Consider the following 17,929-nt stretch of genomic DNA (forward strand, 5'->3'; position numbering starts at 1 on the left):
TGTTTTGACTCTGTGCTCCACATGAGTAGAGCAAAGGCATTTCTATCTCTTTCACGGTCTAGAATTAAATTACTTGAGCTCTCTGGATCTCTGTTTACCTCTTCTGTAAAAGGAGTTAGGTCTACCGCTAACACTGAAGCAATTCACTGATTCATTCAATAATATTTACTCTACTGATTCAGGTACTCTTAGGGTAGTTTAGGTGAAGAAACCAAAGATCTACCTGTTTGGATCCCCTGAGAACCACTGGAATAACCTGTGAATGAAAATATCTTTTTAAAAATCCAATGAATAAAACTACAAAATCCTCATTATTCCTCGTGCCTGTGAGTTTCTACTCTCTAAGTTTCCACAAATACCACCCGCGTTCCACTTTTAAGATGATCTTTTCTTTTGTGATCTGATTTGATCTTTTGTTTTGTTGTTTGCAGAACAAAAGGGTTCACTATGTTACTGGAAAGAATGACCTATAAAAAGTCACTATAGGGAAGCAGAATGTGAGTTACAATAGAATGTCTTTTGTGTGGGCTTGTGCTCTTAAGTGCACTATTTTACTTCTTCCTCATATACTCCTTTGAGAAGGTGCCATCTACTCAACCTTACAACTAAGAAAACTCACTGTTCTCTTAATATATGTACGTATTAGAGAAATTTTCTCTCAGTGACTACCCATAGCTCACAATACGTATCTCAGATGTGTTAATGCGATTAAGAATTACATCATAATTGAATGTGAAAACATTTTGTTTTCTCAGTTTTAATATTTTATGTACATCTACCTTTGCAAAGCATACACTAAGGAAGGAACTGGTATTGAGTGAGACAAGCATTGAGAAGAATTAGTTCTTAATATACAGAATGCTCGCTTTAACTTCTAATTTTACATCTCAATTAAAATGACTGATTAAAATATAAACTGACGTTTGATTCATACCGTTTTCACCTAGTGTTTCTGGGTTTGATTGTGAACGTTGTAAAGAAGCTGCATCTACATTTTTCACAACACTCTCTCTGCCATTTCCCTTAAAGGATGATGGAGGTCCTAAGCTTCTCCAGCAAAGGGGCTTCTGTGTGTGCAGAGCTGTCATATGTAGGTGACTGTAAGTCTGTCTGAATTAGGGCAAGTCTCCTGGAGCCACAATTAACTCAGAAGACTACTTAAAATAGATACATTCTAGGACAGCTGTGTGACATAATTAGCAACAAAATGGCTTAAGACTGACTATAATTTTATCAGCTATTAAAGTAAAAAATTAAAGACCTGTAACAATGCCTTGCTGTGATATATTTCTCACAAATTCTTCAAAACTTTAAGTTCTCTCATTACGATAACTTAACCTGTGTGATTAGTTTTCCATCAAGCGCCTGCATGTATCTAGGACACACGTAAAACTGTTTCTGGAAACAGCGCTAAGGGCGCAAGTCATTAAAAATCTATTTGGTTACTAAATTTTCTTCCAGGACTCTCCTTGTTACCAGTTAACAAAAAAGCTTATCATTCACTATCCTGTACAAATAAAAACACCAGTTAAAGGCGAGTGATAAGAAGAGGGAGAACAGGACATTTATTTTCAGTAACCAGACCGTCTGTCACCAAATCACAGGGACCAAATGACCCAAGGGTGTGTGAGTCTATGCAGTAATACAACCTTAAAAAGATAATCACATTCACATTCTCAACAGTACAGACAGGACCATTTACTTTCTCTAATAGAAGACGATCGTTTGCACAGTATCATAATAAATAAATATCTCTATACTAAAACATATAATGAGAGAAGCAATTCTGAAAACAGTGCCCAGCTCACAAGCACTAATCCAATCAGCTGGGAAATACTTTCCTAACTGAGGTACTCTTTCTAGGGAAAAAAAAAAAAAAATCACTGGAAATTCATTTCAAAGGTTAGGGTCTTTAAACATCAGGGGAAAAAAAGTACAGAGAGTAATTTTATTTTCTAATTTTATTCTAAAATACAAACAAGACTCCTTAGGATTATGTCAACATAACTCCTTGATGTATGTTTGTTTCCAAATTCCTAATATGAAAGTCATAAATATTAGGCTTGAAACTGCTGACATTTGATCAAAACTAAACAGCACACAAAACCTTTTCTTTAATTATCAGTTACATGAAACAAGCAATTCCTCAGTGCAGGGTTTTTGAATTACAAGGCTTATAAAAGAGCTCTACAATTACCAAAATCTCGAAGGCCAAAAAAGACAATAGGAATTTTTTTAAAAAACAAAGGTGTTTTGAAGCAGAATACTAGTTTAAATCACATGAAACAACTTGGACAAGATTCTGACACAAAATCACAACTGAGATGAAATTGAAAGAATATTTGAATTCAGTCCAGTTAAGCCAAACTGCCACCTAAAACCTATTGCCTTTTCTAAATGAAACAAAGTTATCTCAGAACTTTCAAGCATTTAAATGATCTGAATTTCCTTTATTTGTCCATGGAATATAAGAACATATTCTTACAGCAACACTATGTGATAGAAAAGCAAAACAAATCTGTGCAGGATACTATGTACCTTCTTTATCACAGATTGCATCAAATACATCAAGGCTCCCTCCAGAATTCTAGAACTTCAGGTAAATTGCTTTACTCAAACTAAGACACTGCAAAAGAGGGGGGAAAAAATAAAAATTTCCACCTTTGATGGAAATTTCCATGAATTTCGGAAAAAGTTAGTAAAGAAAGTACACAGCTTTCAGATCAAAATATCAGTGCCTTGATCATTTTAAGTGCCTTAATTTTTGTATGAAAATTAAAGCTAAGTTTTCTTTATTCCAGTTATACGGTACTGTGCCATCCTTAAAAAGCAAGAATTTTGCATTTTTTAAAAACTTCTTTTCCTAAAGAACAACTACGATGGATTTAAGGTAGTCTGTTGGCAAACAAGGAGAAATGTCAAGAGTCTGTCCAAGTGTAACAAGTATTACAATAATGAGAGGTCTAACAGTTACAGCTGGATACAGGAAAATAATTTTAAGGTCCCAAATTCACTACCATAATTAACCTTAAATTAACAAAAAACCATGATTAATAAAATCTGTTCACTTTGTATAAGTAATTCTAACTTGATCGTGGAATGGTTAAATCTCTGGGACACACTCCCTACCTAGTGCCATGGCAAGGGCTCCCAGCTGCAAGGCTAGTGCAATTTCTACTTTAACAGATTCTGCAGCATGGCCGTGGCATAGGTGGGCCTGGCCTGTCTGCTCTCAATTGCTTTCTGAAGATACTGGATGCCTCCACAGCGTTCCCAAATTTCTTCGAACCGTCTTGGCAAAATCTCAGCACCGCACTTTCGAGTCAGGCCTGTCTCTTCAAGACTCAGCTCACACATCTCCATGTCATCCTTACCTGCACAGATGAGACGTCAGAGAATTACTATACCTCCTTTCAGAACCATTTACTGTAAACTTTATTCCTGAAATGTCTACTAATTCTCATAGATGTGAGGACTTCTAAAACCATTTCCTTCCTCTAAGATTGAAATCTGCTTCATAAATTCACCAGAAACAAATGTGTCCTCCACCAAGTTCCATTTCAAAAGGTATTAACGATGCAGTTGACCAAACAAGTTACCAGGGTTCATAAAAATGCTACATTTCCTTAAACAACCATTACAAAGCACATGATATAATCAGACACCAATGAAAAGGTTCCTAGGACACAGACAAGTTTCTATGTGCTCTACAAGGACATAATTAATCCAAGCAATTCCCTATGGTAAAGAAGTTATCCTCAACTGATGTGACTTAACTGCAAAACTCCACGCCTCAACCCTGAAATTTAATGAATTATTACACTGTACGTCACACCATTTCATCCAGAGGGTACACAAGCCTTTTCTGCTTTATACATTTTTTTTTCAGGTGAACCGTACACACCGGCCACGAGGAGGATGGGTGGCTTGTCCGGATGAAGCTCCAGCTGCCGGGCAATCCACGGTCCATCAAAGTGGGCATACCACCAGCCCTTTTTCTTATTCTGCGGGTCCTTGTACTGGTCCGCAGGGCGGATGAACGGGATGCGGAAGAAACGCTGTTGTCGGTTCATCTCGACCCCCTGCTGCCTGGCGGGGAGCTGAGCTGCCGGGTTCTGCTGAGCTGTCACAGAGAACAAGCAGAGTCACGCCGGCAGCCCAAGGGATATGGAAAACAGCCTTTAATCCTAAAGTGCACCACGGATTTTTACAGAAGCAAAAAGAGGGCTTCCTAACAGTGAATCTAAAACAAAATGTCAATGTGAACTGCCTACAGATGAATACAATTCAAAGGGTGATTTCTTAGAAGTTTCTTGCCCTGAAGATGTTCCTGGGCATCGTAAACACACACACACACACACACACACACACACACACACACACACACACACACACATCAGCCGCAGCAGCAATAACAACAAAAAGCCCCTAGCAGATTCCCACAAATGACTGCATCTGCACACAAAACTCACTCACTCAGCAGGAAAGCAAACGAGTATGATTTACTAGATTTATATTTTTTCCTCCGAAGAGTTCAAATGAAGGCTGCAGAATAACTTTTGCAGGACTATTTATGATGAAACAAATAAACAGTAATTTCACAAATCTGAGGGATTCTAGATGTTTGTCGATTTAATCACAGGTTCTCAAAAAAGTGAAAGACATAAAAGTTTTCTCCTTTGCCAACTGATTCTGGGATTTAAAATGGCCAAGATAACACAGATATTTTACTAATAAGATTTAGGCAACTTCGTGACAACAACAACAAAACTGTAACAGTAAGCATGAACTTGCACTCAGATTTACTTCCTCTGAAACCAGACTTCTCTTGGAATAAAATCCACTGCAATAAGTGGAACGTGTATAATATTTGGTTTCCTTTGCCAATAGGAAAGAGAAATCCTTGCTTTTCTGCTAACACTGGGCATTGAGCTCATATCATCTCTTTTCCCTTGCTCAATTTCCATTACTAAATGGTTGAGTTTTGCTTTTTATTTTCTGAAAATATACAGTTCTCTGAGGCAATGACTTTACATCTTCAGGAGCATGATTCTGGTAAATCTGTTTAATATGCTCTATACTCACAACTTTAAAGGTGGACCAATCATTTACTGCAACTCAATTAAGAATCTCACTGAAAAGCTAAGCACGTCAATGAAAAATTATATAATATGTACAAGTCAAGGACAGTCACATGGCTTTTGTAAGACTTTCCAAGTACTGAAAGGATGAAATTACTCTTATTCTACTTTTTGCACCAATAGCAAAAAGCTTTACAGCAGCTCAATTTATTTCTGTGCAAACAAGAGAAAGCAAAAAGCAGTTAGCAAAGCTGTATATGCCTATGAAAGAAAGAAATAGACCCAGTTTTGTTAGTGACTTTAAAAAGCTGTATCACCTTTAGCATGTTACCAGAGATGAGCTTATTTATTCTCTCGTGCCTGTTCCCTCAAAACAACTTACAGGTCAGTGTTTCCATTTCGAGTTTTAAAAACTACCTACTTTGCAGAAAATACACTAACTCAAAACTAAGACATTTTATAAAAGGATTAAGAAAAAAAAACCCTTCTCTCCATCTTAAGCAGTGAATTAGAACTCAGTGTCCTGTTGACAGAAACTTACTATGATACTGATGGCCACCCATTAGCATAACCTACTTTTTTTCTTTCAAAATAACAATCCCCTGTAACTTAATATATTGGGTAAAATTTAGAAACCCAATGGAAAGTCTTGGATGGCTTCTTCTACTAATGTGAGAAATGAAATTGTATTTGGGAAGCCTGGAAATGAATATTCATCTGGAAAAGTACAAAGATACAGACGTTAAAAGCTTGAAACTAATCTTCTAAACAACTATTTCTTTCACATCCAATTGTTATCTTCAACAGTGTGAGTAAGTTTCAAATTTTTAAGTCTGTAAATTACTGGAAGCACTAAAAAAAATCATGTCCAACCAGCTGGCAAATAAATATGGCCTTATATTCAAATCATTACTGCTCAACTGATTCTAGAAGAAATTCACTGTACACTAAGATGACTCAGAGCTTTTACATGATCAAAAACTGTGCATCATAGGAAGCTGTAAAAGTAACAGAATAATCTCCTCTTCCTATTAAGAGGTATTCTATTAAGCTTGTGTACATTATCATACAAAACTCAAATCTCTTCGGACAGAAATGCTTATACCATCACAGTATTTGAAACCAGCACCTAAAGTTAGTCTTTACTCTAAAAGATCAGCTGCTTATTAAGATAGAGTTTTGCTACAATAAGAACTGAGTATACTCAGTTTAAAATGCTAGTTTTTTTTAAAAAGGAAGTAATTTGATGAAATAACAGATTAATTAAATTTTGTTCTGCATGTATATTTTGGAGTGATCCAAATGAAAGTACCATCTCAAATGAGGTATCTTAGTACAGATAAACCAACATTAATGTACTACAATTCACCTTAAAATTGTAGCAAAACAATGTTTAGAAGAAGTTAGTACTTTATAAAGTTATTTTTAACCCATCTTCCAGTTAGCTCATGAGTTACCACCCATTGACTTACGTGAATTGTTCAAAAATGGCGCAAAATCTGTGAACAAATATTTTATGTTGAAGAAAAGATAAAAATGCCAAAACTGTTAAATGAGCATTCTTCTAATTTATCATGTCTTCCCATCAATGGAGGTGGTGACTAACAAAAAGATACCCTATCCACAGCCAAATACTCCCAGAACTACCTACAAGTAGATGCTGCTTTCCAATTTTTTTTAAAGCTATTTTGATTATGTTTTTAGGACATCCTGCTTGATGGACATACAAAGAGGACCAAAATTTTAATTTTCAAACACAGTAATATCCAAACAAAAATCCAAAACAGTGACTTAATAATCAAGATGAAAGTACCTTTAAAGCACTACTAGAATTTTTGTAGGGAAAAAAAAGAGAATAACTCATAAATGCATTAAAAAAAGCTTTTTATATAGAGAAGAAGCATTGCCACACTTCCATATACTCAGCATGTTTTAATTTCTTCCCATTGTCTTAAATCTTAAACTCACAACATTTTTATTTAGGAACTATGAAATAAAACTACTCTCCAAAGTCATTGTTTTAAGCAAGTAAATGTAAATCTTTACTGGGTAATTTGCCACTGCCCCCCAAAAATTATTTCTGAAAGCCCCTTTCCGGGGTAAATGTAATGACGGTGTGCTCACCCAGTACAGCACACAGGAAAGGGACCTAAGCCTCCCGACTCCTAACTCTTAAGAATTTACCATACTTTGTCAATGGCTTACTCTTAAAGGCAATAATACCAAGTTATATTTTTGTTAATCATAAGCTGTCATCATTTTATTTTCTCAAATTAATGAATTCTAATCCTTCTAAATTTTAAACTACAGAGCAGTTCCTTTTAAAGGTCAAGCAGCTGCACCACTAGGAAACCACCTAAAGTACAGAATTTTCTCAGGTGAGCCGTTAAGCATCTTGGTGCCCTTCGCCTTTCCTTTTACTGCACTCCTGTGTCAGAGTGAATTTTACACGACAGAAAAATAGAGAGAAAAATTAAAAAGTACTTTTCAGGGCAGAAGTTACATTTTATGCTGAAAATGACCCACATTCAAATTCTCTGAAGGCGACCTATATGCGGGAACATGCTCCTACACAATTCCTAATTTTGTTCATCCACCTGGATGGGACCCTTGAGAAACTTTCTTAATCTACTCTGTTGTTCTTCCAAAAAGTACTTTAGGAATGGAAACAGTATAGGAACCAGTAAGGTAAGCCGCATGTTATTTGCTCCTTTTGGGGCAAAGTTGGATGAGCAAGGTACCAAAGTTTGGTTTGCTACAATAATGCATGAAATATTTATATATTCATTAAAAATGTGTCTACCGGGGACTTCCCTGGTGGTCCAGTGGTTAAGAATCCACCTTCCAATGCAGGGGACACGGGTTCAATCTCTGGTGAAGGAACTAAGATCCCACATGCCACGGGGCAACTAAGCCCAAGCCCGCATGCTACAACTACAGAGCCCACGTACTCTGGACCCGCACACCACAACTAGAGAGAAGCCTGCGCGCCACAATGGAGAGCCCACGCACTGCAACGAAAGATCCCACATGTCACAACTAAGACCTGACGCAGCCAAAAATAAATAAATTAATTAATTTTTAAAAAATGTGTGTGCCAAATATTACAACATTTATTTCTTTTTTTTAAAAAAAATTATTTATTTATTTTTGGCTGCACTGGGTCTTCGTTGCTGTGTGCGGGCTTCTCATTGCGGTGGCTTCTCTTGTTGCGGAGCACGGGCTCTAGGCGCGCGGGCTTCAGTAGTTGTGGCTCGCAGGTTCTAGAGCGCAGGCTCGGTAGCTGTGGCGCACGGGCTTAGTTGCTCCGCGGCACGTGGGATCTTCCTGGACCAGGGATCAAACCCGTGTCCCCTGCATTGGCAGACGGTTTCTCAACCACTGCACCACCAGGGAAGTCCTCTTTTTGTTTTAAGAAGTGCAATCAAGGAGATGTATAAATTCTGAAATAGAACATAATGAAACCCAATCAGTTCAAGGTCATGATTAGAACATTACAGCTAAAGATTACAGATAAAAAGAATAGCCCTTTGCCATTTATACAAAACAAAGCAACTGTGGTAGAAACTTGGTGCAGACAGTGAACAGGTAATGGAATCATCCTGTCATCTTCATTTCCCAGAGACAAATTTTTAAACTGGAGAAGACAGTGGTGGTCACAGAAGATCAGTGTTGAGAGGGCCCTCCTCCTGCCATTTCTTAGCTACAGGCAAGCTCACTGCTCTTGCAAGAGTTATATTCTGACTGAGGACACAGTCATTACTACTAATAACACTTCCCTTCCTCAATCTAATCTTTGCAACATCTTAGAAACACTAAAATTTCACCATTTAATTGACTTTCATCAAACACTGTTTTATTTGCTAGGAAGGCAGTAGGGGAGGCAAAATATAACCGTGAGCTCCTCTTCTAAGTGAGCTGGGGCCACGCGTGGCTAAGCTTTACCACCAACTGTCGGGAATATACCTCGTTCTAAAAAAAGATATTAAATACGCTGTCACCTTGACATTAGCCAGAATTAACCTAACAAATTGTGCCAGTAGCAAGTTGAATAAATGAAATTCCAATTATTGCTTTTAAGACTGAAATTACAACTCATATCACAGGTATTCTTAATTAATGTTAAAGCTAGTACTTGCTTTTACTAGGTTATGTCTATTCTGCTCTATTTTCCAATTTCAGGGATACAGCTTTGTCTTTTGCATAACAAAGTAACAAAATTCATTTTTAGAATCTCAGTCAAAAAAGCAAATTCTGGCCTAGGTAAAACTCTGGTCTAAACCAAGGTATTATTTCTCACTTATATTTTCACAGTTTTATAATATTTGCAGTAAATATTTTTTCATAGTAATCTTTACATTTCCACACATAAGCTTTACATATGTGTATATATGTGTATGTGGAAAGAATACGTATTTACAGCATTATCATACAACTTCCTCAGTATAGACAAGATTATTCTTACCTCTAGAATTTATCTTAACAAGTAAATTCAATACTTTTAAACAAATATGACTTTAAAGATGTATCTAACAGAAATAATACTTTGAAAGATAAGCCATCATGGTTGTGTTAGATTCAGTGGACCCATAGTTCTAAAGTAAGAGAAAATTTATATTGGACAATTTTACTCAAATACCTTATGTATAGTTACATGTAATTATATACATATACTTTTTATATACATATACTTTGGAACACTCAAAAGTACAGATTTGTTTTTACCATAATCAGTAACAGACTTTGGAGCACGTTGCTCTGTTTCAGTATTTCTCTTCTTGTTCTTGGATTTCCAGGCATGATACACTTTTAGTCTCCTATGAAATTCTTCTCTGCAAGCTGCCAGGAGCTCAATATCTATCAATTACACAGAGAGAGTAAACAAACAAACAAAAAAGGCAATTAACATCCTAATTTAGTTGTCTAGCATAATTATCCTGTGGCATAAACATATTTTTTTTAACATCTTTATTGGAGTATAACTGCTTTACAATGTTGTGTTAATTTCTGCTGTATAACAAAGTGAATCAGCTATATGTATACATATATCCCCATATCCCCTCCCTCTTGTGTCTCCCTCCCACCCTCCCTATCCCACCCCTCTAGGTGGTCACAAAGCACCGAGCTGATCTCCCTGTGATATGCGGCTGCTTCCCACTAGCTATCTATTTTACATTTGGTAGTGTATATATGTCCATGCCACTCTCTCACTTCGTCCCAGCTTACCCTTCCCCCTCCCCGTGTCCTCAAGTTCATTCTCTACATCTGCATCTTTATTCTTGTCCTGCCCCTAGGTTCCTCAGAACCTTTTTTTTTTTTTTTTTTTAGATTCCATATATATGTGTTAGCATACGGTATTTGTTTTTCTCTTTCTGACTTACTTCACTCTGTATGACAGACTCTAGGTCCATCCACCTCAAAGAACTCAATTTCGTTTCTTTTTAACATATATATTTTTAAATGAAGATTTCATTTTTAAATTAACAGTACAAAATCAAAAGTAAACTAATTATTGATAAAGATGAGCACTTCATTGTAATACTATCTTTTACACTTACAGAGCATTTTCTTAAACATTATTACTACCTTCAATCTTTCCTCCACGCAAGAACCCTGGACTAAATAGGTCTTTTATAGATGAAGAACTTGAAAAAGGAAGGTTAAGTCACGTGTCCAAGGTCACAGACCACGACAATAGAATAAGAAGTCACTGTGTTCAAACACAAGCTAGATTTACATGCACCACATTTTTTACATGTGTAATTATGCAGATAAACTCAGTGAAGAGGGAAAGAACATAGTGAGGCGTCCTGTACGATTATGACACTTGAAGTGCCAGTTACGGTGTCCTGAATTCAAACACTGTGATTTATACGTGAACACAACTGTGTGGGATTCTCTGGACACAGCCTTTTACTCTGTTCTGTTGGAAGAAAAATAGCTTTAAAAGGGAAGGACTCCACTGCCATTTCATAGACCAAAAGAGTCTGATATATAGGTATTTAACTATTATGAATAACGTTGGGAGGGTCAGTCATTAATACAGCCCAAACCATAATTCCCCTATGCTTTTCCTCTCTGGCCTATGCAAGAGATGGGCAAAATGAATTCAGCTTAATAAGTATGTCTTTCTTTTAGCTTTGTGAATAAACTAGGTCTTCATTTCAAGGCGAGAGTAACAAAGAGAATGACTTAAACTAATTTATGTGAAAAAAATTCCCATGCCAATCTAGGTATTTAGTTTATATTACCTGACAGCGATAGAGCCTTCCCACTTTTCATCCTCCCCATACACTTACCGCAAGAAGTATTGATGGTATCACGTAGTTCTGCATATTTCCATTTACTAAGATCATATTTCTTGGTACCAGCAGCCGCCTTGGTGGCTTGTACAGCAGGGCCTCTGTAATTATTACACATTTTTGCATATTTAAACTTAGAAACACGAATGAAATGTTGACTAAACAGGCAAGAAAGTGAACATAAGTTTGAGAACTGGAAATAATTACTGGAAAAACATATAATAATTTTTGTATCTTTGACAGACGAGATTAAGAATGGTGTACTACGGGATGCCCAGGTGAATTAAAATTTTCCAGTGCATCATTCAACAGCCATATTAGATTTTCAATCAGAACTTCTGATTCCAATATTCTAGTACCATGGACTTCCCCCAGGCTTCAGATTAAATCTTCTAACTCATGGATATATGAACATCAGGACAATACATTTACATATATTTCTCAAAATCAAAGCTACAATGAGCTATCGCCTCACACAAGTCAGAATGGCCATCATCAAAAAGTCTACAAATAATAAATGCTGGAGAGAGTGTGGAGAAAAGGGAACCCTCTTGCACTGTTGGTGGGGATGTAAATTGGTGCAGCCACTATGGAGAACAGTATGGAGGTTCCTTAAAAAACTAAAAATAGAGCTACCATATGATCCTGCAATCCCACCCCTGGGCATATATTCAGAGAAAACCATAATTTGAAAAGATACATGCACCCCAATGTTCACTGCAGCACTATTTACAATAGCCAAGACAAGGAAGCAACCTAAGTGTCCATCAAGAGATGAATGGAAAAAGAAGATGTGGTCCATATATACAATGGAATATTACTCAGCCATAAAAAAGAAGGAAAGAATGCCATTTGCAGCAACATGGATGGACCTAAAGATTATAATACTAAGTGAAGTAAGTCAGACAGAGAAAGACAAATATCATATGATATTGCTTATATGTAGAATCTAAAAGAAATAAAAAGATACAAATGAACTTACTTCCAAAACAGAAAGAGATCACAGACACCAAAAACAAACTTATGGTTACCAAAGGGGAAAGGGGGTGGGGGAGGGATAAATTGGGAGGGTGGAATTAACATATACACAGTACTAGGTATAGACTAGATAACCAACAATGACCTATACAGCACAGGAACTAAACTCAATATTATGTAATAAGGGAAAAGAATGAGAAAAAGTATGTGTGTGTGTATGTATGTGTGTGTGTGTGTGTGTACACGTAACTGAATCACTGTGCTGTACACCTGAAACTTACATGATATTGTAAATCAACTATACTTCAATTGAAATTTTTTTTTAATCAAAAGAGAACTCCTCAACATACTTTAAGATCATTAGAGGCACACGAAGGGTTTGTTTATGAGCCACTCACCTGCAGACTACTGGAAACTGCAGATGGCCAAGCCCCGCCACTCCTAATGGCTCAGACTCTCCCTGGGCATCTGGATGTTTAGAGGTCCCCAGGGGAGTAGCCAAACTACCACCCTCTGCCCGAGTCTTTAGTGACATGCTAAAAGAGCTGCTGGAGCCTGGAAACTCCCGTGACTTTTGAGCTTTTGTGTTAAAAATACTTAGCTAAGTTCTGTAAGCAGATAAAACCACACCCTCGTATTTAGTGAGTAATAATATGACAACTAGTAAATTAAAGGAAAAGGTTGCAGGTCGTGAGACAGATAACAGAGATTTCAAAGGGCACAAGTGCTTTATCTTGCCCCATGTAGGAGGAACATTTGAGTGGGAAAAGAGGGAAGAAATAAAAAATAAAATACATATATTTAAAATATAAAAAATAAAATAAATAATTTTAAAATTAAATGGGATAAGCTTTTTCATAGCAGTGCTACTGAGCACTTAAGATTTGTTTCTATATACATAATTAAAAATAATTATTCTAAAAATACAGGAAAAATTTTTTTTCTGTAAAAATGAACATTATTTTTCAGCAAAAGATTACACTTGCCACATAGCAGACACTCGGAATAAGCTGCAAGTGAACTTTTAAGCTCAATGTAACAAAGGAAGAATTTAAATACATCATATTTCAAGACATGAAAAGAAGATGGCACAACATTAAAAGAACTAAATATTAAAGAACTAAAATATTGCTTCTCAGGTATCACACAAAGCATTTCCCCTTTGTGATCTACTACTTGGAAAATCTTCCTCTTAAAGAGGGATGATCATGGTATAATACTGAAAATGAGCTCGTATTTTCTCAGCATTCTACATTTTGAAAGACAACAGCGACCTTGGCAAACAATCAAGACACAGACACTTGAGACTGATGTTATTTAAAAGTGATGCTTGGGGGCTTCCCTGGTGGCGCAGCGGTTGAGAGTCTGCCTGCCAATGCAGAGGACACGGGTTCGAGCCCTGGTCTGGGAAGATCCCACATGCCGCGGAGCAACTAGGCCCGTGAGCCACAACTACTGAGCCTGCGCGTCTGGAGCCTGTGCTCCGCAGCAAGAGAGGCCGCGACAGTGAGAGGCCCGCGCACCGTGATGAAGAGTGGCCCCCGCTTGCCACAACTAGAGAAAGCCCTCCCACAGAAACGAAGACCCAACACAGCCATAAAAATTAATTAATTAATTAATTAATTTAAAAAAAAAAAGAGTGAGGGAGAAACTAAGACATTTTTTTTTTAAAAAAAAAGTGATGCTTGAAAATATGTACCCTCCTTCCTGAAATAAGGAAAATTATTCCTTCAGCATTAAGCTTAACAATGAAAGAAATAAGGTACTTTTGCCTCTTTAAAAGGCCTATTTACGCTTTCCTTTTAGAGAATAAAAATAGCATACTTCACCCTACATACTTAAAAACTGTTAGACATGATGATTTTTAGTCACTTGCAAGCCTGGCTAAAGAATAATGTGTGCCCATTTAGTCCTTCCTGCATTTTCATGGTTAAAATCTGTTTCAAGTTTATTGCAGAACCTCTTCTTTTCATAAGCTGGGTGACTGGCCATTCTCCATGGAGCTTTTTCTTAATTGCTTTGCTCAAAAAGAGCCAGCTGTGTGTCAGCAAGGTTTCTCTATTACCCTTAACAATAAGTTATGCTTTTAACATTATTCAAATATTCTCTTTTTTTCCTACATCCTGAAACCACGATTCAATAAACTAACAAAAAAATTATTTTTTCTTCCTAGCTCTTCTACCAGTCTTTTCTAGAAGAGCAGCTGAAATTATGGGGTTTTGTTGTTGTTTTCTTTCCTCCTGAAAGAGAAAGTGAATCTACACAATATGGTTTTATAGACTCTCAGAATATATACGAGATGTTGATATACATAAGGTGTTTTGATACTTTTAAAAATCACACTGAATTCAAACTATTTTTGCTTAAAATATGTCTTTACTATTACTAACTTTTCATTCATATTACGTCAAACAAAAATACACCTGCTAAAAAATAGCATATTCAGCATCCTAAGAAGTACACAAATCAAATTCATTTAAATGCTCCCCCCCGCCAATCTTTGGAGTTATTAAAATAGTAAAATGAAGGTACACCTTCATTTACTGATTAGTTAGACTTGTGATAAAGACAATCATGTGAAATACAGAGTAAGGTAGTAGCAAAACTGACTTTTGATTTTAAAAAATATATTAATTTTAACACTTTCAATTAACTCTGCAACTTCAGAGTTGAAAGTTAAAATGTGATTGATTCATAGCCATTTGATAATGGACCAGATCCTGCTGGGAAGATATATTCCTTGGTGGCTCAACTTCTACACCGGTGGCGTTCCACCCCTGTGCTGTGGAGGACAGGGGCTGCCTGAGCCCCACTCTTGCTCACGTCCCCTGCAACGAGGCACAGCGGGCCCAAGGACGGGAAGGGCTTCCCTACTGAGACTGAACTGGTCGGGGCTCATGGTAAGTCCCACAGTACTATCAACAAGGAATAGCCTCAACCAAAATGCCAGTGGTATCCCCACTGAAAAATGCCAATTTAGAGGAACACTGTTTTTTTTTTTTTTACCTTTTTCTATGTCAGTGCGGCCTGAGGGCAGAGTCACATTTCTTGTACCGAAAATTTACACGGAAAGGACAGGCTACTCATATAACAGGTTCTGGTCCAAATAACGAAAAGTAATTTAAAAAATATGATTTTGAGGTGACGCTTATTTCCCCAAATTACACTGCACTAACCTACTCAAAATTTCTGACATTTCTTTCGCCATTTGTTCCCTATAAGAGAAATGATAATACAACATAATTAGATAAAAGACAACTATACAAATTACTTAAAAGATCTAAAAGTATAATTAAAATTTATATTTTCAACAGGATTATTTGCTTCATTAACCATACACTACTATTTTACTTCGTAAAAGTCGATAATATACTTTTCAATATATATAGCCATACAATACAGCAAAATTTTTGTTTAAACCCAGTTAAAGTTACTTGAACTTCACTTTTGCAGAAACTTTTAGATAAAATCTCATGAGAGCCATGCTTCTGTGATACTTTTATGGATAGAATATAATCAGCATGTTCTAAATGCATCTAAATGTAACTTGGCAGGATACAGATTCTATACAAGGATTTTTGCACCGGGGTTGCTTAGTAAATATTAATTAGACAAGGTATAATAGTGGTAAACCAAACTGATCTATTTTACAGTGCCAGAGTTTAAATAAGAGTCTGATATACTCAAAGCTCTAAAATTCTGAATCAAAGCATGCCTAAGAAAATTCAAATGCATCAAGCACTTGCTAAAGATCTGAAGTGTTCTGACCTCTCAAGGATAAACATTTCCCAATGGCAAAAACTTGCTTTTCTTTTATTACCCAGAAGAGTGTAACTTTTCTCAAAATTTGCTTAATTCTGTGAAATGGAATGTTCATGTCATCATGTTCATCAACTTCATTAGTATTTTATTTTCCTGTCCTTTGTGCTCTTCCTTTATAATTAATCATTTTCTCATTCATTCTATTCATCAGACTGTGGTAACCTCAAAATCTTGTAAGTCAGCAAAAATCAAAAGAAAAGAAGATGGCTATGTTTGCCTCAGGGCTCAGTTTTCCGGATGCCGGCCAAGAGCTGGGACCCTGATTATAAAGGAGCAGAGGACTCTCTCTGTCCTTGTGAGGAACACTGGCTAAGGTTCGGTGCTGACAGAGGTCTAGCCAAGCAAGCACAGTCAGAGAAAAACTAATCTTTCAAAACTGATGAGCAAGGGCAACAAACGCAAAGTAAAAGAACACAAATATCATCAAATAAAATCAAACTAATAAGAATTTTCTAGCTTCACATTTCTTTTCCCACAGCAGATTTCAAGGGAATGCACGGCCTTTCAAAGCTCTTTACTCCAAAGTCTGTTCATCATGTGGAGATTTCATACGCAGATGCCCTCACACCACCCACGCTGGACGGGCAATCTCTACTGATTCAGCATCCCACCTGGGCATGTTACTGCTCTAGGAGCTGCACCATATATACTGGATAGAAACAGCTCCTGCATCCAGGTGTTTTTTTTCCTTCTGATTTTTCCAACCTATATGCAAATGCTCACAGTTTCACCTCAGACATCAGTTGGTTGCTAGGCTTATTTAATTCGAGCTCAAATGGTAACTGCGAAGCAGTGGATGCAACAGCACCCACTCAGAGATAAGTTTCAAAATCTGTGGTGCGTTGTGGGAACAATGATGCTATGAGAGTCCACTGCTGGCATCTGATGAGGTGAGGGGTCAGGGGTGCCAAATGTCCTGCACAAGAAGAACTGCCCCATGTCCCATGTGACTTTAACATGTCCACCAGACATATAGAGGTGAAACGCACATATACATATAGTTACATGTGAACTATAGACACATAGTTATACATAAAGTTCTACATGTAAAACAACCCTCTTTTTGCATGGTTTTAATATTCACAGAATTTCTCTAGGAATTTCTCCACTATTGTATAATGGAGAGGACACTGTATTTAACTCTGTTCAGAACTTTACAAAGGACTGTTCACAATTTCGTGGCATTTAACTGACTGATACAACAGTCTTATATCAATTTGCATTTGTAGCTGCTGCACTCATGGTGATTCTATGTATATGTGAAAACATCTGAGTACCTGACCACGTTTTCCGGTAGTTGTAAGCAAGCACTTTCATAGTAAAGTAAATATAATAAAATAAATAATTATAAATTACTGTCCTTTTATTTCTCTTTTACATGTATTGTTTAGAGAGAATTATTAATGTAGGTTGCATCGTTCATAAAGCATCTGTTATTGGTACTGGGGTCTGACAGAGTTAAGAACCATCACTATAAGGGGTACAGGTGGAGTCCTAAAAGCTATTAAAATTCAGATTTTAAATATATTTCAAAATTATATACATATAGCACATATGTAAAAATATACGCAAAAATATATTTTATGCATATAAAGTATAATTTATATGTATATCCCTATTGCTACTTAGATTCTCTCTCTGTGGGGAGATTTTCATAACAAAAAGATACACGAGCACCAAAATTAGCATTACGTATATAACTTCAGATTATGAGCTATTTTAGATATTAGCAGAACGAACTATTAT

At 36.6% G+C, this 17,929-nt stretch overlaps 1 protein-coding gene across 9 annotated transcripts in view; it reads right to left on the reverse strand.

Annotated features, from left to right (window-relative positions):
• Nucleotides 1-1,542: 1,542 nt before the first annotated feature.
• The window catches only part of MYO6 (myosin VI), a 136,611-nt gene continuing 120,224 nt past the window's right edge, over nucleotides 1,543-17,929 (reverse strand). For 5 of the 9 annotated variants that reach the window (XM_059941767.1, XM_059941766.1, XM_059941763.1 and 2 more), the window contains 6 exons: nucleotides 15,538-15,576; nucleotides 11,381-11,484; nucleotides 9,807-9,938; nucleotides 6,554-6,580; nucleotides 3,905-4,123; nucleotides 1,543-3,374 (listed from right to left, as the gene is read on the reverse strand). In XM_059941767.1, the coding sequence (XP_059797750.1) occupies nucleotides 3,175-3,374; nucleotides 3,905-4,123; nucleotides 6,554-6,580; nucleotides 9,807-9,938; nucleotides 11,381-11,484; nucleotides 15,538-15,576 (721 nt within the window). In that variant the 3' untranslated portion in view covers nucleotides 1,543-3,174. The remainder of the gene's footprint in view (nucleotides 3,375-3,904; nucleotides 4,124-6,553; nucleotides 6,581-9,806; nucleotides 9,939-11,380; nucleotides 11,485-15,537; nucleotides 15,577-17,929) is intronic. The other 4 variants (XM_059941765.1, XM_059941764.1, XM_059941769.1 and 1 more) reach the window with 3 other exon arrangements.

This window comes from Balaenoptera ricei, chromosome 12, assembly GCF_028023285.1.
Source record: "Balaenoptera ricei isolate mBalRic1 chromosome 12, mBalRic1.hap2, whole genome shotgun sequence".
Lineage (NCBI taxonomy): Eukaryota > Metazoa > Chordata > Mammalia > Artiodactyla > Balaenopteridae > Balaenoptera > Balaenoptera ricei.